The 21,436-nt window shown below is 43.3% G+C and overlaps 1 protein-coding gene across 3 annotated transcripts in view; it reads right to left on the reverse strand.

Annotated features, from left to right (window-relative positions):
- Nucleotides 1-21,436, reverse strand: part of LOC309390542 (disks large homolog 2) — a 303,450-nt gene that overhangs the window by 257,400 nt on the left and 24,614 nt on the right. For all 3 annotated transcript variants that reach the window (XM_081949959.1, XM_081949958.1, XM_081949963.1), the window contains exons 2-3: nucleotides 13,358-13,411; nucleotides 2,075-2,125 (exon numbers count right to left, since the gene is read on the reverse strand). In XM_081949959.1, coding sequence (XP_081806085.1) covers nucleotides 2,075-2,125; nucleotides 13,358-13,411 — 105 coding nt within the window. The remainder of the gene's footprint in view (nucleotides 1-2,074; nucleotides 2,126-13,357; nucleotides 13,412-21,436) is intronic.

Genomic DNA, 21,436 nt, shown 5'->3' on the forward strand with positions numbered 1-21,436 from the left:
GGGGGACAACAGACTCAAACTCAACCCCTCCAAGACTGAGTGGCTGTGGGTACCGGCACCTCGGTTCAGCCAGCTGACTCCATCGCTGGCCATAGGGGGCGAACAGCTGTCCCCCGTGGAGCGGGCGCGCAATTTGGGCGTCCTCCTTGATGCCCGGCTGTCAATGGAGGACCATGTGGCAGCCGTGGCAAGGGGGGCGTTCCACCAGGTTCGCCTGGTGCGCCAATTGCGCCCCCTACTGGAACGGAGTGCCCTGCGCACGGTCACTCATGCGCTGGTGACGTCTCGCCTGGACTACTGCAATGCCCTCTACATGGGGCTTCCCTTGGGACGCATCCGGAGACTGCAGCTAGTTCAGAACGCAGCCGCGCGGGTTATTATGGGAAGTACTCGTTACTCCCACGTAACACCTCTCCTGCGCGAGCTGCACTGGCTACCTGTGGCCTTTCGGGTGCGTTTCAAGGTATTGATTACCATCTTTAAAGCGCTCCATGGCATAGGACCTAGTTATCTGCAGGATCGCATCCTACCACACACGTCCCTGCGACCTATCCGCTCACACAGGGAGGGGCTCCTCCTGGTGCCGTCTGCTAGACAATGCCAGCGGGCGACACCTAGGAGTAGATCCTTCTCTGTGATGGGCCCAACCCTCTGGAATGACCTCCCCCCAGACATTCGAACTACCACCGACCTCCGTTCCTTCCGGCCAAAGTTAAAGACTCACCTATTTCAATCAGCTGGCCTGGCACTTTCTTAGTTTTACCTCCCGGGGATTTATTCATTTTAATTGGGTTTGGGGTTTTAATAGTGATGTTTTTAGGATGAATAGATTTATTTCTTAGTACAGCCTATCTCCCCCTCCAAATGTATCTTAAATGTATTTTATTATTATGATTAGTTTTATTTGTATTGACTGTACACCGCCCCGAGTCCCTTTTTGGGAGAGGGGCGGTCTAAAAATCTAAGAAATAAATAAATAAATAAATAAGAACAGAATCATGGGTGGGTTCCAGCAGTCACTACTGCCGATTTGCTTGTGGCTGCGCTGCGCGCATATGCGCAGCACAATAAAAATTGTTCCGCACATGTGCAAAAGCAAAAAACAAGATGAGAGTGGCTACGGTGCCGCTGGGAAAACTGGTTTGGGGGCGTGGCAGGCCAGCGACCCAGGCAGCCAACCGGTTCAGCTGAACCGGGCCGAACCGGTAGGAACCCACCACTGAATAGAACAGAATAGAATAGAATAGAATAGAATTCTTTGTTAGCCAAGTGTGATTGGACACACAAGGAATTTGTCTCCTGTGTGTAAAATCGCAGTGTACATCCAAACAACGATGTAGTAGTCCCTAAGGTACTTTTTCAGGGGACAACTGGACTTTCTTGATTTTTTTCTTTGAAGACATTTCACTTCTCATTCAAGAAGCGTCTTCAGCTCCGACAGGATAGTGGGGAATGGAAGAAGCTGATGAAGCTCCTTGGATGAGAAGCGAAACGTCTTCAAAGAAAAAACCAGAAAGTCCAGTTGCCTCCTGAAAAAAAGCATCTTTGGGACAACCATGACCTGGATATGACTGAGAATCTCTACAGACTTTTAACGATGTGATAAATAATAAGTCATAAGATACAATCACAAACCATAAGGTACAAACAATGAAGTGATAAATCATAAGATACCAATAGGAGTGTGTACTAGGAAAGATGAGAAGGATAATAGCAATGCAGCCCTACTACACGGGTAAAATATCTTTAGGCCTTAAGACAGTGCTGTGAGAATTAGGTATTAAGTAAAGTGATGGCATGAGGCAAAAACTGTCTCTGTAGTAATTTTGGGCATGCAAAGGGGAGGGGAGAAGTTGAAACAGTTTACATCCAGTTTATGTCCTCCTTGGAAAGCAGGAAGTAGTTTTCAGATTTCAATCCTGTAACAAACCCAGATTGATAGGCATTTCTCAAGCTAAATAATGTGACTTCCACTCAAATGACTTAAGTGGGAAATAAACGGTGTGTTTCCCAACATGCTGCTTTATTTGTATTTCTAACAATGTCTCTCCAGGGTGAGAAATAATTAACTTACCCTTTCCAATGTAATTTCTTCAAATTCATATTCAATCTCTGTGCCGTTGACCTAAAAAGGACATAAAGAAAATCTATTAATACCTGTGGGAAACATGTTTTCTGGAGGGTTAATGTTCTTTCATGTGTGATTAAGCACTGCATTTTACACACACACACACACACACACACACACACACACACACACACGGTGGTATATATATGCTAGTCGTTCCTGACTTTAGGGGGCGGTGCTCATCTCCGTTTCAAAACCGAAGAGCCAACGCTGTCCGAAGATGTCTCCGGGTTCATGTGGCCGGCATGACTCAACGCTGAAGGCGCACGGAACGCTGTTACCTTCCCACCAAAGGTGGTTCCTATTTTTCTACTTGCATATTTTACGTGCTTTTGAACTGCTAGGTTGGCAGAAGCTGGGACAAGTAACGGGAGCTCACTCCGTTACGCGGCGCTAGGGATTCGAACCGCCGAACTGCTGACCTTTCCGATAGACAAGCTCAGTGACTTGGCCACTGAGGCACTGCGTCCTGATACGTTTCCTACTTAAACCCAAAAGGGGGTAAACCCCCTCCCCTTTATTTTACCTTTTACCTAACAAGAAATATCTCTGGACAAATTCCATCATTTCTTTTCTTCATTTTTTATAAATAATTTTTATTCAATGTTTTGATCTTTAAAAACAATAGGGAAGACACAGCAAAGAAAAAAACACAATAAGACAAAACAAAACACAGAACATACATAACAATATACAATAATTTTACAGCTTCCTCTATCGGCTTTCCTTCTTAGCTTTTATAATTCTCCATCATTTCTTTTCTATTCCACCAAATTCTACACAAGTAAAATCCAGTCCTTTTGAAGTTTCATTTAATGCACCATCCTTGTTCAGCCGGTGTTCAATTATTTACATTTTTAAACTGTATTTTTGGGACTTGACTCTTCCTTTCAAAGATCCCGTGAAAAGACTCATTTCGGACTGGGTTGGAACAGTACGGAGACATCTGAGACCAGCTTAGTTGGTGAACAAAGTTCCTACAACACAAGAGCTGATACGAGTCCCTCTTTCTCTGCATTTAAAAGCTCAAAAAATCCCCTGTCCATGCTTAAGAATCTGTACCATCGTCCATAACACCTTTGCATAAATTCCTTTTATTATATTTTAATAGAAGCTCCAGATAATGTGGAGAGTGTCCTCTTCCTTCTTGATAACTCTCTTCTGTAATGCTTTTCTTTGCTTCGTTCAATACAGCCGGTTTTCCTTTGTGTTAATAGCAGTCCTCAAGATTTCCACAAAAACCGTGGTCAGCATCTTTCCGACCCCTTGCATAATGCCATAATTATGAAAACTAACAGTTATATAACCCACAGAAGGCCTGCGCTGTGTTCTCAATGCAAGAAAATGAAGAAACAAAAAACAAAAGACATTTTCCAAGTAAGCTATTCTTTGGGATCATAATTTCCCAATGGCAATAGACGGCGACTATTTATATAGTTGAGCATATATCTGCTGAATATAACTCCGCATTGGCAACAGGAAGGGCATCCGGTCAATAAACACTCAGGTAGGTCCTTTCAGTTGCCCAAACTCCACCCCGCAAGGAATTATGGGATTGTTAAAAAGAGATGATGATGATGATGATGAAGAAGAAGAAGAAGAAGATATAAGATGTTTTATAGATGGCACTTTGCAACAGCAAGATTGGCTAAAATGTATAAAAATAGCTCTGTCAAATGTTGGAAGTGTAATCTACCACTAGGTTCATACTATCATATGTGGTGGACTTGCCCAAAAGCTAAAAAATATTGGAGAAAAATACATACTTGGTTGGAAAAAAACGATAAAGCAGCATATTGATTTGAAACCTGAGGTATTGTTGTTGGGCATTCTACCGGAAAAATATGATAAAAAGACTATATATCAGGTTTTACATATATTAACAGTAGCCAGAATTCTATTTGTGCAACAGTGGAAAAATAATGAGATACCATAACAGATGAGAGAGTGTAATTAAGAAGATATTAGAATGCGCAGAAATGAACAGATTAACACTCATTATTAAGGATAAAGAAGAAACTGAGTATTTTTTGACGTGGGACGTATTTTACCAACAGTTAAGACAATAGAAACAGAAGTTAGAAAGGAGGAGATATATAAAAAAAGGGGAAATGTTAGCGTGGAGAGAATTTGATGATGAAGATGTTATATATTATTGTAATTATATTGATATATAGCTATACTATTAGTATTATTGTGACAAATATAATTTGTCTGAAACGGTATAGGGCAGTGATGGCGAACCTTTTTTGGCTCGTGTGCCACAAGTGGGGGGAGCGCAGGGGGGTCGAGTGCAGGCGTGCCGCACCCATAATGCAACGCGCGACCCCCCCCTGTGCGCATGCGCGCACAACGCGCGACCCCCCATTTTTACATTTTTTTTGCCCTCCCCAGGCTCCAGGGGCTTTATAGGAGCCTGGAGAGGGCGAAAAGAGCCTCCCCCGACCCCCTGGAGGCCCTCCGGAGGCTTCAGGGACTGTCCAGAGGCTTCCCTGAAGCCTTCGGAGCGCTTAAAACCACCTTCCGAGCAAACCGGAAGTGACTTCCGGGTTGCTCGGAGGGTCATTTTAAGTGCTCCGAAGGCATCAGGGAAGCCTCGGACAGTCCCTGAAGCCTTCGGAATGCTTAAAACGACCCTCCGAGCAACTCCGGTTTGCTCGGAGGGTGGTTTTAAGTGTTCCGAAGGCTTCAGGGACGGTCCCTGAAGCCTCCGGGGGGGCGGGGAGGCTCTTTTCGCCCTCCCCAGGCTCCTATAAAGCGTGCCCTGACAAAGCGTGCCCTCGCGTGCCCTGACAAATGGCTCCGCGTGCCACTTGTGGCACGCGTGCCATAGGTTCGTCATCACGGGTATAGGGTTTCCTGCCTAGGCAGGGGGTGGGACTAGAAGACCTCCAAGGTCCCTTCCAACTCTGCTATTGTATTGTATAATAACAAATATGTGGATTATGATTGTTTAAATAACTGTACCCAGATCTCACACGGTTTGGTGGAAACGGAAAGTAATATAAATAAAATAAATAAAACATGAGAAAAAAATGATGATACGGTGACTATTTATAAATTTGTTTCTGAGTCATCATAAGATGCAGCTGTGAACAGGAGAGAGAGGGAGAATAGAATGGAATAGAATAGAATAGAATAGAATAACAGAGCTGGAAGGGACCTTGGAGGTCTTCTAGTCCAACCCTCTGCCTAGGCAGGAAACCCTAGAGAGAGATGATACTAGCTAGGGAAGGGGTCGCCAACCCCCGAGCAGCAGCCAACTTCTTTTTCTCTTCCTCCTTCCTCTTCTTCTTCTCCTCCTCCTCTTCCTCCTCCTGGCGAATGACATATAATAATTTTGATGACAAATGTGGCCTCTTCAAAGTCAATTATCTTTCCCATAATAAGAAGTACGAACCATCTAATTGGTTTACCAGAATCCAATAATGCCATAATCGCTTCTGTACCGTTCAGAGGATTTACTGGACACCATCATAAATGCCTGATTCACTTTGTATTCCATTCTGGCTTCCCATTTTCTGACTTCAGGGAATTCTCACATATAATTAAGCCTTCCATATAGGACACTCAGTGTCCTATACAGCATGTTTAACTTTGGAGCGCTGGATATAACATTTCTGTTGCGGGTGATTTTATTTTTCAGTTGTTCAGTTTATTAACCTCTTCTTTCTCAGAGTCACTGCCCTAATTCCATTTCTTAAGTCTGTGACTTCTTCCTTCCCTTCCCTCACAATTCATACAGACACTTTCCAGAAATTGTATTATAAGTACTCGTAGTCCTCGATTAACGACGGGCCTCCCCAGAGCTACTTACAACCTAGATTTGAAATTCTAACGGCTTCCCCCACCCAGTCACATGATCGCATTTGAGACACTTGGCAATGGCCATATTTTTGGCTCTTTGCAGCATCCCTGAGTCACATGACCACAATTTATGACACTTTTTTTTCTCAGAAACTGATGTTTATTTCCAGTTTCCAGCAAAAAGATCCATTACGGACAATGGATTCACTTAACGACCGTGAACAGTGCATTCGCTTCATGATTGGCGTTTCCTTCCTTCCCTCCCTCCCTCCTTCTTTCCTTCCTTCCTAAAAAAATCTCAAGTAGATCTGTTATTTCAATACAATACAATAGCAGAGTTGGAAGGGACCTTAGAGGTCTTCTAGTCTAACCCCCTGCTTAGGCAGGAAACCCTATACAGTTCCAGACAAATGGCTATCCAATATCTTCATGAAGACTTCCAGTGTTGGAGCATTCACAACTTCTGGAGGCAAATTGTTCCACTGATTAATTATTCTAACTGTCAGGAAATTTCTCCTCAGTTCTAAGTTGCTTCTCTCCTTGATTAGTTTCCACCCATTGCTTCTTGTTCTACCCTCAGGTGCCTTGCAGAATAGTTTGACTCCCTCTTCTTTGTGGAAACCCCTGAGATATTGGAAGACTGCTATCATGTCTCCCCTAGTCCTTCTTTTCATTAAACTAGACATACCCAGTTCCTGCAACTGTTCTTCATAGGTTTTAGCCTCCAGTCCCCTAATCCTCTTTGTTGCTCTTCTCTGCACTCTTTCTAGAGTCTCCACATCTTTTCTACATCGTGGCAACCAAAACTGAATGCAGGATTCCAAGTGTGGCCTTACCAAGGCATGGTAAAGTGGTATTAACACTTTCCTTGTGATACTTCCAATATATACCTCTTCTGAAATTACAGACTATTATCTGCTTAAACCTGTTAAATGTTTTTCAGGTTCAAAATCTCCACTTAATATTTTGGTGGGATCGAGAATTTTGAAAATGGTTGGTCTCACCATATTACACATGATCTGACTCTTTCAGTGTTCATACCAACATATGTTGCCTGTTGTCCAACTCAAAATGCTGTTAGTTTTCAGCAATATTGATCAGATCTGGCCTTGTGAGCCAGAAAAAAAGGGAAGATTTCTTAGTCTATTGTTCACTATCTCTATATAAAGAAAAGTGTGTGTGTGTGTGTATGTGTGTGTGTGCACGCAATTTTAACCAAACTTGAAACACAGATGACTTACTCTCTGGGAACAAATACTGTGGGGGTAAGACACCCCTAACACCCCTTGGTGTGTGTGTTCTGTTAAGGTACAGTCTGTTGTGCCTTAAAATGGCTTCTACTGTTCTGCCATAAAATGGCTTCTACTGTACAGTGCAGTGGAGTTGCCATGGTAACCGTTTCACAGTACTCCACAAGGGGGCTCCCTCTTGTAAGAGGGGAAATCCAACATTAGAAATTACGTTCGGTCCGGACATTTTCCCCCTATAATTAAATACCCGCACAACACCGGGTTCTGCTTATACTAGTGTGATATAAATAACAGAATGACAGAGTTGGAAAGGGACTTTGGTGGTCTTCCAGCCCAACCCCCTACTCAAGACGGAAACTCGATTCCATTTCAGACAAACGGCTGTCCGATTGCTTTTGCACAAAGTCAAGTTTGCCCTTTTGTCGGCAAAGTACAGCATTTAAAAGCTTAACCACTGAGGCATAAACAGAGTCTTAGAGACTGCTAGACTCTCTAAGCACAGTCAAACAAACAAGCCCATTTCAATCTTATTTTTCCATTATGAGCAGTCTGTAGAAAACGGGAGAATTACCTTGCAGTTTTTGTCTAAGACTGCTTTTTACCTTCTAATCAAGCCAATCTTTTGGAGAAAATTATTCCGAACCAAGCATGCATGAGACAAAGTTAATTTGTACGACCAGGGAGAGATTTTGCTTCTCTTAGTGCATTGGGAATATGGACGTGCCTTGCTTGGTGGAGGGTTGATTATAAACTGAGCTACAGGCCAGGTGCTTCTCATTAAGCTCATGGAACTTGGTTAGTGAATCCCTCAATTATGTAAGATATCTCTCTATATAAAAACTCTGTGTATAACTCTGGAACGCCTGGAGCAATTTCAACCAAACTTGGTACACAGATGACTTACTCTCTGGAAACAAATACTGTGGGGGTAAGAAACCCCTAACACCCTTCGGTGTGTGTATTCTGTTAAGATACAGCCTGTTGTGCCTCAAAATGGCTTTTACTATACTGCTATAAAATGACTGTACTCTCTTCTCATGTAAACATGCCATCTTCTATCTTAAACCCTAATTCTAAGAAAGGATTGTAAATTGCCCAGAGGCCCTGTTGGATTGAAGCAGCATCTGAGCCCCAGCAAGCAAATGCATAGCCCCCCTCGCCCACCACTCCATCTCTTAATTCATCCTCCGATCAGTCTGTGGTCCCGATCCTTATTCCTTCCCTCTCCGATACCCCAGATATGGCTGGAATTATAATTCTCAGCCATCCTAGAGTGGCAGGGATGCTGAGGGTGGCAGATAAGCAATATCTGGAATGAGCCAGGCTGCTTATTTCTCTGTTTGGGATCATCTGTTTCCTCAGAAGACCTGGGTTTTTTTCCCCCCTTCTTCTCTTGTCTTTTTCCATATTCATTTTCCTTCTTTGCCTGTCGCTCACGTCGAAAATTATGCTCCAAGTCATTCAATTGCCTCCAGCGGACATGCTTCAAGCAATCATGAAAGGGTGTGCCCCAGGGAGAGGAAGAAAGGCACTCACTCTCCAGGAAAATAAGTCCTGTGATGTTGGAAATATCGCAGAAATGTTAGAATTAATGGGAATTTTGATCCTGAACTCTCTGTAGGCCTCTCTTAAAGACTACGGCCAAAAGCAAAAGAGAAATCAACAGGGAGCCGGTTTCAACTCTGGGATCAGTGGTGGATTCCTACTGGTTCAGACTGGTTTGGCCCAACCGGTAGTGGTTTGACGGTTCCAGCAACCACTACCAGCCACGCCCCCGAATTGGTTCTCTGGTTGGCGCCGTCAGTGCCGCCATCTTGTTTTTTAGTTCTGTGCATGCACAGAACAATTTTTTTAAAGATAATATTATGAAGCTTTTTTCCTCCCTCCCTCCTTTTTTCCTTCTTTCCCTCCCTCCAGCTTTCGTTCCTTCCTTCCTTCCCTCCTCCTTCCTTCCTTCCTTCCTTCCTTCCTCCCTCCCTCCCTCCCTCCCTCCCTCCCTCCCTCCCTCCCTTCCTGGTAAATGCTTACAGGTAATTCGTGATTTAAACCCATTCATTTAGTGACCATTCAAAGTTACGGCACTAAAAAAAGTGACTTATGACCATTTTTCACACTTACAACCATTCCAGCATAAAGAATCACATTCTACATCCATTTTTCCCATTCCTAAGACATCGGTATATCCCATTTTGATTATCGTCATACATACTTTCCATTCATTTTACATTTACAATTTCCTTTTTACATCTGTGGTTCTTATAACCTTATATATTACACTCCTCTCTCTCTCTCTCTCTCTCTCTCTCTCTCTCTCTCTCTCTCTCTCTCTCTCCCTCCCTCCCTCTCCCTCTCTCCCTCTCTCTCTCCTTTCATTCATTATTCCCGTTCTCTAACCAACGATACCATTTATCCCATACTGTACAGTATTTTTTATCTTCTTTATCTTACAGTTTAAAAGTTCATTTAAACATTTCCGCCGAATCCATTATTTTGTTAATTATCATGTTTTCAGAAGGCATGCTGTCTAATTTCCAGTTTTGAGCATATGTTATTCTATGCACAGAACAATGCTAATTGCACTGCGCAGTGCGCACACAAAACACATGAGCAAACCGTCACTAGTGCCGGTCGTAACCCACCCCTGTCTGGGATAGGTAACTGCCTTCCGTAAAAATTACATTTTAGTTTTAGGTTTCGTGATCTTCCATGAAGTATTGATTGGCAGGAGAAAAGGGGCAATGCAGGCATTAGTTCAACTCACCAAAAATTACCTGCATATAGCAATGGCAATAGCACTTAGACTTACATACCGCTTCAGAGTGCTTTACAGCCCTCTCTAAGCGGTTTACAGAGTCAGTCCTCATTTTACCCACCTTGGAAGGCTGGAAGGCTGACTCAACTTTATATAAGGGAAAGTCTGGACAATGGAGTTTCTATACTGGTGGAAAATTACTGTGCCTTAGCTCAGTGGAAGTGGAACAGATCCTATTAAATTTGGGATGAAAGGACATTAGGAAAATCTAGTGGATATCTCTTTAATATCTTTTTTCAACAACGAACAGGGGATCTTTAACTTACGACTGTAAGTTTGCATTTTGAGAAAGGGAATGCCTCGAAGTTCAATTTGTGGAGGATGCATGAATTGGAACCTGAAAAGGACTGTAACTGTAACCTCCTCCATGTATGTATATGTATGTATATGTGTGTATCTGTATGTCTACATGTATGTATGTATATTTTTATTGTACGCCGCCCCGAGTCCCTTGCGGAGAGGGAGCGGCTAACAAATTAAAAATTTGAATTTGAAATTTGAATTTGGGATCAGAAGTCCATGGCTAAGCGAGATGATCGTTAAACAAGGCACCCCAATTTTACAACTTCTTTGTTCATCAAATTGCTGCAATTAAGTGAAGGATCGGGCTCCCTTAGTGACATTACGTGTGAGAAGCTATTTGGGAAGGGTGCAAATAGCAATAGCACTTAGACTTATATACCGCTTCACAGTGCTTTTACAGCCCTCTCTAAGCGGTTTACAGAGTCAGCCTCTTGCCCCCAACAATCTGGGTCCTCACTTTAGCCACCTTGGAAGGATGGAAGGCTGAGTCAACCTTGAGCCTGGTGAGGATCGAACTGCCGAATTGCTGGCAGCCAGCAGTCAGCAGAAGTAGCCTGCAGTACTGCATTCTAACCACGGCGCCCATGACCCCGGGATATTTGAACCATTGTAAATACATGCCAATTGCCAAGCGCCTGAATTCTGAACATGCGATCACAGAGATGCTGCAATGGTCGCAAGTGTGAGGACCAGTTCTAAGTCATCTTTTTGGGAGCCTGCACCTGCTCCTTGTACGTTCTATTAAAACACTGCACAAAAAGAAGGATACAAATGCACAACGTGAACCCTCACCCAGATGTTATTTTGAGGGGAGGAGGGGCTCAATCAATAAGCTGAAAGCCACCAGTAAAATACTGTGGAGTGTGGAATCTCTCCTAAGCATTGTTAATTGATGATGGTTTGCTGAAGGACATTAGCAGCTGCCTCGCTGCTTCATTACACATGGAGGAAAAGTTATAATTTAGCTGATCTTCATAGTGTTTCTCCCTCGTAGCTCTAGCCAACCTTTTAGACATGAGTCCATCTGCTTCTTGAACCGTGAATTAAATGAACACTGATAAATAGGCCAATGCATTGAACTGAGGGATAGAGAGAAAGGGGGAAGCCAAGAATCTCGGTGAAAAATCTCTTTATTTGGTTGGTTCTAAAAGGAAGAAAGGACCAAGTGAATCACTGCAGCTGGTGAAGTAAGTTAACACGGTTGTTAAGTGAAACTGGCTTCCCCATTGACTTTGCGGGTCAGAAGGTCACCAAAAGTGACCCCAGGACACTGTCATAAATATGAGTCAGTTGCTGAGTTTTGGTCATGTGGCTATGGGGATTGTTGTGACCTGCTGTGGTGGAGCTGGTGGCAGACTGGAACAATGAGGAGGTTGGAAAAGAACTTAGGCCAGTTCTGGGGTCTGGGGAAGGCTCTGATAGACGCTGAGCATCGGACACTGAGATACAGCCAGGGCCGTCCGACATTTCCCAGACACCGGAGAGGCAGCTGCCTTTGGAGGCTGAGATGAGTGAGGAGGAAGAACAGCTGGGCCTGTTCCAGATGCACGTATGCGCAGAGCAGCTAGGAGAGGTGAACAACGGAGGACAAAAAGTCGATTCGGGAAGCAAAGAACACATGGATGCTGAATGGCCCCTTCCTGGCTGGGGAATAATTAGAAGGAAAGGGGAGTGGTGGTCGTAGGAGACAACAGTTCGTATTTCTGGAGGTTTTGCTCATTGTGTTTCGTGCCATAAAAACTGCTTGCCAGAACTTAATTTGCAGCCTCTCAACTGGGAGCTCACGGCCTTGCAATTATCCCAAGAAACTGATAACATCTTTTACTGCAGTTAACTCGTTGAAGGATTATTGCCTGGACTTTTCGGTGTGTGCCAAAAAAGCCAACACACTTCTAGGCTACATAAGCAGAGGGATAGAATTAAGATCATGTGAAGTGTTAATACCACTTTATAAGGCCTTGGTAAGGCCACACTTGGAATACTGCATTCAGTTTTGGTTGCCATGATGTAAAAAAGATGTGGAGACTCTAAAAAGAGTGCACAGAAGAGCAACAAAGAGGATTAGGGGACTGGAGACTGAAACATATGAAGAACGGTGCAAGGTACTGGGTATGTCTAGTTTAATGAAAAGAAGGACTAGGGGAGACATGATAGCAGTCTTCCAATATCTCAGGGGTTGCCACAAAGAAGAGGAAGTCAAACTATTCTCCAAGGCACCTGAGGGTAGAACAAGAAGCAATGGGTGGAAACTAATCAAGGAGAGAAGCAACTTAGAACTGAGGAGAAATTTCCTGACAGTTAGAACAATTAATCAGTGGAAGAGAAGTTGCCTCCAGAAGTTGTGAATGCCCCAACACTGGAAGTCTTTAAGAAGATGTTGGATAGCCATTTGTCTGGAACGGTGTAGGGTTTCCTGCCTAGGCAGGGGGTTGGACTAGAAGACCTCCAAGGTCCCTTCCAACTCTGCTATTGTATAAGATAGAGGGGGCAGCTTCGTCATCTTTGGAGGAAAATGGGAAGAAGCAAGACGAATCAGGGCAGGGTCTATCAGGATCGGGTGCAGGGGTGGGTCCCAGCTTCTGTTACTGCCGGTTTGCTCAGAGACATGCTTTGCACACACACACGCTTGATGTGCGCTATGTGCACATGTGCAGTAGTAAAAAGTTGCTTATGCACACGTGCAGAAGAAAAAATATGGTGGCACCTATGGCACCGCCAATGGTGGGTTACGACTGGTACGCCCTGGTATGGGCATACCGGTGCCTTCCTGGAGCACTGGGTACCGTTCCGGTACGGTTCTCCGGAGGGCCCATGTTCCCGCCCATGCTCCTTATCGGTATTTGAAGTTTTTTGGGCTTCCACACATGTGCATGGAGCTGAGCAGCTGGAGGATCGTGGAGAGCTCCGGGGAGGGGTGGGCGGGGTCAGCCAGGAGTGGGATTTGGGGGTACACCGAACTGCTCAGAATCTTAGCTAGAGGTTCTCCCAAACCACCAACAGCCCACCCCTGATACTTAACCCCACAGAAAAACACAAGAAATTTTTTTTTTGACTTACGTAAGGGATGGTGTCCAACGTATCTGTATTGACAATAATAGGAGCAGGACTGGCCTGAGAAAGAGAGAGAGAGAATAGCAAGACGTTTACAGAACTGGTAAACTATCTACATCAAAAGCTGCTTAATGCCTCCATCACGCCTAACATGATTTGAGTGTCACTAAGGAGAAGAAACCTTCCTATATCAATCATGCACACTCTTTATACAGAGGAAAATTCTAATGTACATTTTGGCGGTGGGATATACAACCTGAGAATGATGCACAACAGACTAATATCTGATTTTTTTTTACAGCTTATTTTCCCTTTTGATTTTTTTTTTTTTTTTTTAGTTTTTGGGTGGAAGAGGTAATTTTGAGTTTCAACTTAAGAAGTTGAAATCAAATTCCCTAATAGGCTGAGGGCCAAAATCTAATTCCACTAAGGCACAGGGTTTATTTTTGGAGAAGTTTTATATATTATTTCAGCTTAAGAAGTGGACACCAAAGCAACGGTACAGTATATCATGCAAAATATTAATGAATACAGTACATTAGACGCCACCATTTTACACGTTCAACATCAATCTCTGCCAACATCAGTCTCTGAAGATATTCTGAAATAAATGAGTTTTTATGAGTCTGCCTTAGGCATGAAAGCCAGCTGGATAACTTTGGGCCAATCACCAGGAGATGGGGAGTTCTAGCCCCGCCTTAGTTTTGAAATCCAGTTGGCTGAGTTTGGGCTAATCACCAGGAGATGGTGAGTTATAGTCCCAGTTTAGGCATGAAAGCCAGCTGGGTGACTTTGGGCCAATCACCAGGAGATGGGGAGTTCTAGCCCCGCCTTAGCCATGAAAAACAGCTGGGTGACTTTGGGCCAATCACCAGGAGATGGGGAGTTCTAGTCCTGCATTAGGCATGAAAGCTGGTTAGATGACTTTGGGACAATGAACAAGAGATGGTGAGTTCTAGTCCCGCCGTAGTTTTGAAATCCAGTTGGCTGAGTTTGGGCTAATCACCAGGAGATGGTGAGTTATAGTCCCAGTTTAGCCATGAAAGCCAGCTGGATAACTTTGGGCCAATCACCAGGAGATGGGGAGTTCTAGCCCCGCCTTAGCCATGAAAAACAGCTGGGTGACTTTGGGCCAATCACCAGGAGATGGGGAGTTCTACTCCTGCATTAGGCATGAAAGCTGGTTAGATGACTTTGGGACAATGAACAAGAGATGGTGAGTTCTAGTCCCGCCGTAGTTTTGAAATCCAGTTGGCTGAGTTTGGGCTAATCACCAGGAGATGGTGAGTTATAGTCCCAGTTTAGGCATGAAAGCCAGCTGGGTGACTTTGGGACAATCACCAAGAGATGGTGAGGTCTAGTCCCGGCTTAGGTATGAAAGCTGGCTGGGTGACTTTGGGATAATCACCAGGAGAAGGTGAGTTCTAGTCCCACCTGAGGCATAAAAGTCAGCTGGGTGACTTTGGGCCAGTCACTCTCTCTCTCAGACCAACGCACCACCTCACAGGGTTGTTGTTGTGGGGGAAATAGGAGGAGGAAGGAGTATTATGTGTCTTCTCCATCTGGAGTTATTGATAAAAATAATAATAACATGGGGATGTAAATAAATAAATATACTTCTCAAATGGGCTGCCCGAATCTTGGCTTGGAAAGTGCCCAAATCAACAAAGAATTCTTGCAGCTTCATCTATGATACGCTTCTCAATTTTGCTCCTTTAGCATTTTTAATTCCCTGACCTCTTTTCTCCGTCCTTCTTTTCTATCCAAAACGCTCCGCGTTTTAAGTTTGGTCCCGTAAACACCGCCTTTACATTTCTCCAAGCGTCTTACACACCGTTTAGATAACCTGACTAAACATGCGTTTCCTTCTGGCGAATCTTGTTCTCCCTTGGGTTTAATCGGGTTGCTTAGTACCCCGCTGCTAAGACAAATGACAGCTGCCATGACAGATTGCAAGCAGATCAATTGGGACAAGCAAGCGCATCGTTCCCAATTTCTTTTAAAAAACTGGGAGATCAGTTGCTCTGGAGTTGTTTGAGGGAGGGAAGAAAAAGCTTACTACTACTACAACAACAACAACAAAAAAAAAAACCCCACACACCTTCTTTTGTCCTGTTTTTTTTCTTTTGAAGACATTTCACTTCTCATCCAAGAAGCTTCTTCAGCTCGGACTGGATAGTGGGGAATAGTCAGAACTGAAAAAACTTCTTGGATGAGAAGTGAAACGTCTTCAAAAAAAAAAGAAAAAAGAAAACTCAGAAAGTCCAGTTGCCTCCTGAAAGAAGCACCTTTCGGACAACCATGACCTGGATGACTGAGAATCTCTACAGATGTTTAGCTATACAATTTGGGATGAGCACCTTTTGAATGGGGTGGGAGTAAGAATGGATTTCCAGAGGAAAAAATTGCAGACTACAAGAACCATTTGCACTACTCAGGTGACCCTGAGGACACAGGTAAGCCTCCAAGTGGCCTCAACAACCCTCTAAAAGGATGCAAATTGTTAAGTAAGTAAGCTCCCTGTTAGGAGAGCGAGTGTGCAGAGAAGCGTAATGAGAGCGGTATGGAAGAACACGCACAAACCAGCGTACAGGGACACCGAATAGTGTAAAATATATTAGTTTACAATGTGGAAATATAGATGTATTCAGAGTTCAATTTACAGTCCAATTCATACACGGTTCAGTCAGTCAGTTATCAATGTTCTCAGTTAAGGAATGATCCTTCGAATACAGTCCAATATCAAATAATCAGTTTAGCACACAAAGCAGCTAACAGTAGCAAAAACACAGTACCTCACAATAAACCAATCAGCATCTAACAAACAGAGAGCTAACAGTCATTCTGGCTCCCTCTTATGGCTGCTTGAGGTAACAGCAGCCAATCACATTACAGCAGTACTTAAAGCTATAGTACTACCATCCTGGTTTATATATTGCTAACCCAACTGTTAGCTTACATTCCTAACACAAATGACCAGCTGTCTGCAAGGAGTATAAATCCTTCCATTCCCCACTATCCTGTCAGAGATGAAGAAGCTTCTTGGATGAGAAGCAAAACATCTTCAAAAGAAAAAATCAAGGAAGTCCAGTCGCCTCCAGAAAAAGCACCTTTGGGACAACTATGACCTAAATGACTGATAATCTCTACAGACACGCCCTCTCTTCTTTTTCACACCCTTGTACAAATATACCTGCATTCACACTTAATAATTTTCATTATCTATGCAGACCTGTCTGCAGAAAGGGGTCAGAAAGATGCCAGCCTCTTTATTAATCTTCAAGCCCGCTACTTCTCCATATTCTTCTATTATTTTAACTAATTTTGGTCCTGTTTCTATTGGATCCTCCATAATAAACACCAAACCATCCGCAAACGCTTGTCATTTATACTCTTCTTTCTTGACCCTCATACCTTTTGCCTCTCTATTTTGTCATATTTCTCTATTCCAAATCTCTAGTGTCCGTATAAATAATAATGGCGATAGTGGACATCCTTGTCTAGTTGCCTGAGGCATGGAGCAGTGGGGAGGATCAAAGGCAGTTTGTCCCTGATGCTAGATTGAGAAGGGCTGAGAAACGGAAGCAGCAACTCCGTAGGCAGACTCACAGAAGATGATTAAGCACAGGTGGTTGTGGATTGGCCCCTCCCAAGAGAGATTATAGGTGAGGCGTTGGGAGGGGACATTTGCAGGAAACAACCATTCAAATTAGTAGTTAAGAAAATCTATCTGTGTATTCTAGCCGTGTCTGTTCATTTGGACTATCTGCGTTGCTTCATTTGAATTATCTGAGTTGCTGCAGAGCTACTCTATTGAACGTGAGTTGTCTGGGCCCTCAGCCAAAGGATTCGTTATCTCAGTAATTAAACAGTGGCAAACAGCCAAGCCTGTGTTCTGGTTTATTTACAGGCGTGGGGGGGGGGGTCAGAACATGTTATATATGCCTCTATCATGTTTCTGGCATTTTTGCCTCCCTTAATAAGTCATTGAATAGTTCCAACATTACCTTGCTTAATACTTCTTGCAGTGTTTGGTAAAGTTCTGCTGGTAATGCACTTAAATGTGTGTCACCTGTTTTGTATATTTGAACAGCCATCTTAACCAACTGTGTGGACACCCCTGCCTCGGCCCTTACATGCCCTCACACGCATCTTAGCCTTTTCTTCTAAAAATAGACAAAACCATATTTTGTTTGCAAAATGGATCAAGATATTGATACAGTAAGAAAACGAATTTATAAATGTAGATTTGTTACTGCATACAGGACATTAGAAGCAGTCCTCACTTACGGACCACAATTGCCGTGGTCGTTAAGTGGGAAAAATCATGGGCTTGAAGTGCAGCATTGCAGGCACACTCTGCCTACTGCCAGGAGTTTGATCCTGATCAATTCAAGGTTGGCTTCCATCCTTCTGAGGTCGGTAAAACGAGGACCTGGATTGTTAGGGCAAGAAACAATGGGTGGAAACTAATCAAGGAGAGAAGCAACCTAGAACTGAGGAGAAATTTCCTGACAGTTAGAACAATTAATCAGTGGAACAGAAGTTGCCTCCAGAAGTTGTGAATGCCCCAACACTGGAAGTCTTTAAGAAGATGTTGGATAGCCATTTGTCTGAAACAGTATAGGATTTCCTGCCTAGGCAGGGGGTTGGACTAGAAGGCCTCCCAGGTCCCTTCCAACTCTGTTATTCTATTCTGTTCTACTCTACTCTATTCTATTCTATTGGGGGCAAAATGCTGACATTGTAAACTGTACACACAGTTCTGTAACGCACTATGGGGCTTAGTAAGGCTAATTGTTATTGCTATTATAGCAATATTCCAATATTTGAGGTGTTATCACAGAGAACAGGGCCTCAACCTATTCCCCAAAGCACATCAAGGCAGGAGAAGGAATAATGGAGAAGCTTATTACCAAAGAAAGATTCAACTAAGAATTAAGAAGAAATTTCCAGTCAGTGAAAACAATTAATCAGTGGAATGGGTTGCCTCCCAAAGCTGTGGATGGTCCATCACTGGAGGTTTTAAAGAAGAGATTGGACAGCAATTCATCTGGAATCGTATAAGGTTTCCTGCTTTGGCACGGGGATGGACTAGAAGACCTCCAAGGTCCCTTCCAACTCTGTAATTCGGTAACGATGTCACAAGCCACATGATTGATGGATTTGCCTTCAACTTCAGGATATAAGTACCAAAGGTCAGGGGATGGATCATGTTGTTCTTCCAAGATTTTTTTTTTCATTTTTGTGTCACTTCTGGTTACACATGTTAGTTTCTGAAATTCTACACTAGAATGACCACAGGCCCCCCAATTCTGATGAAAAAATAAACCAGGCCCAACCATGATTTAAAAGCAAAGAATTCCTTTGGTTAATAAAACGTAAATCTCACAACCTAGTGGCAGAGAACATTGTAAGGAAAGAGAGAGAGAGAGAGAGACAGAGAGACAGAGAGAGACAGAGAGAGAGAGAGACAGACAGAGACAAAGAGACAGAGAGAGACAGAGAGAGAGAGTGACAGAGAGAGACACAGAGAGAGTGACAGAGAGAGAGACAGAGAGAGAGAGTGACAGAGAGAGACAGAGAGAGAGAGTGACAGAGAGAGAGTGACAGAGAGAGAGAGAGAGAGAGAGAGAGAGAGAGAGAGAGAGAGAGAGAGAGAGAGAGAGAGAGAGAGAGAGAGAGAGAGAGAGAGAGAGAGAGAGAGAGAGAGAGAGAGAGAAATATTAGGTTATAGGAACCACAAATGTAAAAAGGAAATTGTAAATGTAAAATGAATGGGAAGTATGTATGACGATAAACAAAATGGGATATACCGATATCTTAGGAATGGGAAAAATGGATGTAGAATGTGATTCTTTATGCTGAAATGGTTGCAAGTGTAAAAAATGGTCTTGTCACTTTTTTTCAGTGCCGTTGTAACTTTGAATAGTCACTAAATGAATGGGTGTAAATCACAAATTACCTGTAAGCATTTACTAGGAAGGAAGGAAGGAAGGTAGGAAGAAAGGAAGGAAGAGGGAGGGAGGGAAGAGGGAGGGATAGAGAGGGGAAAGGGAAGGGGAGGGGAGGGGAGGAGGGAGGGAGGGAGGGAAGGAAGAAAGGGAGGGAGGAAGGAAGGAAGGAAGGAAGGAACAAAAGAGGGAAAAAAGCTTAATAAAAATTATCTTTAAAAAAATTGTTCTGCGCATGCGTAGAACTAAAAAACAAGATGGCGGTGCTGGAGAGAGGGGGTGGGGGAGAGAAATCTGTTTCATCTGCGTTGTTAAGCAAATTAATTAAATTCACTTTCTGCACCAATAGATAGAACTCTATCTAATCATCCTTTGGACTCATCCCTTGCAGCCATTCTCACCATTTGCGGTGCTATTATAGATGAACAATATACACATATACCATATTAGAATGGCCGTGCACAAAAACAAATGTTTCATATTGGTTCTCTAATTATTCTCTAAACATTATGATGAAATAAGGGGGGGAAATGGACGCCGAGTGGCCAAAATATGGAAAATGAACCAAAATAGGACACATTGTTCCTTTCTCACATGGTGTTTTAGCATTCATGTACTGCAAAGTTATCGTAAGTAAGACCTCACCTAAAGTACTGCATCTAGTTTTGGTCACCACACTATAAAAAAGATGTTGAGACTCTGTAAAGAGTGCAGAGAAGAGCCACAAAAACGATTAGGGGAGTGGAGGCTAAAACATACGATGAACGGTTGCAGGAACTGGGCATGGCTAATCTAGGAAAGAGAAGGACCAGGGGAGACATGAGAGCAGTCTTCCAAAATATGAGGGGCTGCCACAGAGAGAAGATGGGTCAAACTATTTTCCAAAGCATCCGAAGGCCAGACAAGGAATAATGGATGGCAACCTAACAAGGAGAGATTCAACCTGGAAATAAGGAGAAATTTTCTGACCGTGAGAGCAATCAACCCATGGAAGAGAAGTTGCCTTCAGAAGTTGTGGGAGCTTCATCCCTGGAGGCTTTCAAGAAGAGACTGGACAGCCATCTGTCACAAACGGTGTACTGTCTCTTGCTTGGGCGGAGGGTTGGACTAGATGACCTACAAGGTCCCTTCCAACTCTTTTAATCTGTTTTTTACCTTTTGATATACAACTAATAATTGATGCAATGCTGAAAAGAAATTAGTTTCAAGAGTGGAACTTTAACTGTATCTGCCTGAGTAGTCAAGGTAGCATTTTTTTTCCTGCAAAGGGAAACATGCCAGCAATCACATTTTAATCTTTCTGAAGTTTCTGAGAACAGCCTGAAATTAGCAAGGACTTATGTACATTCCTAACATAAGAAGCATCCGTGTGTTACAGAAAAAAAGATATCAAATAGGAGCAAGAGGTAGTCCTTATTTTAGGTCATAAAACTAATGAGCATATAGAATAATAGAGTTGGAAGGGACCTTGGAGATCTTCTAGTCCAACCCCCTGCTCAGGCAGGAAACCCTATACCATTTCAGACAAGTGGTTGTCCAGTCTCTTCTTAAAAACGTCCAGGGTTGGAGCATTCACAACTTCTGGAGGCAAGTTGTGCCACTGATTACTTGTTCTAACTGTCAGGAAATTTCTCCTTAGTTCTAAATTGCTTCTCTTCTTGATTAGTTTCCACCCATTGCTTCTTGTCCTGCCTTCATGTGCTTTGGAGAATAGTTTGACTCCCTCTTCTTTGTGGCAGCTCCTGAGATATTGGAAGACTGCTATCATATCTGTCCTAGTCCAGTTTCATTAAACTAGACATACCCAATTCTAGTGGACGCATAATGGAGTGAGCTCCCGTTACTTGTCCCAGCTTCTGCTAACCTAGCAGTTCGAAAACATGTAAAAAAAATGCAAGTAGAAAAACCTTTAGTGGAAAGGGAACAGTGTTCCGTGCGCCTTCAGCGTTTAGTCATACCGGGCACGTGACCACGGAGACGTCTTCGGACAGCGCTGGCTCTTCAGCTTTTAAACAGAGATGAATACTGCCCCCTAGAGTCAGGAACGACTAGCACATCTGTGCGAGGGGAACTTTTACCTTTACCTTTTACACAATATTAGCAACCAATCTTCAACCAAATTTAGCTGAGC

The sequence above is a fragment of the Natrix helvetica genome (genome assembly GCF_964273705.1).
Source record: "Natrix helvetica genome assembly, chromosome: 4".
NCBI classification, from domain to species: Eukaryota; Metazoa; Chordata; class Lepidosauria; order Squamata; family Natricidae; genus Natrix; species Natrix helvetica.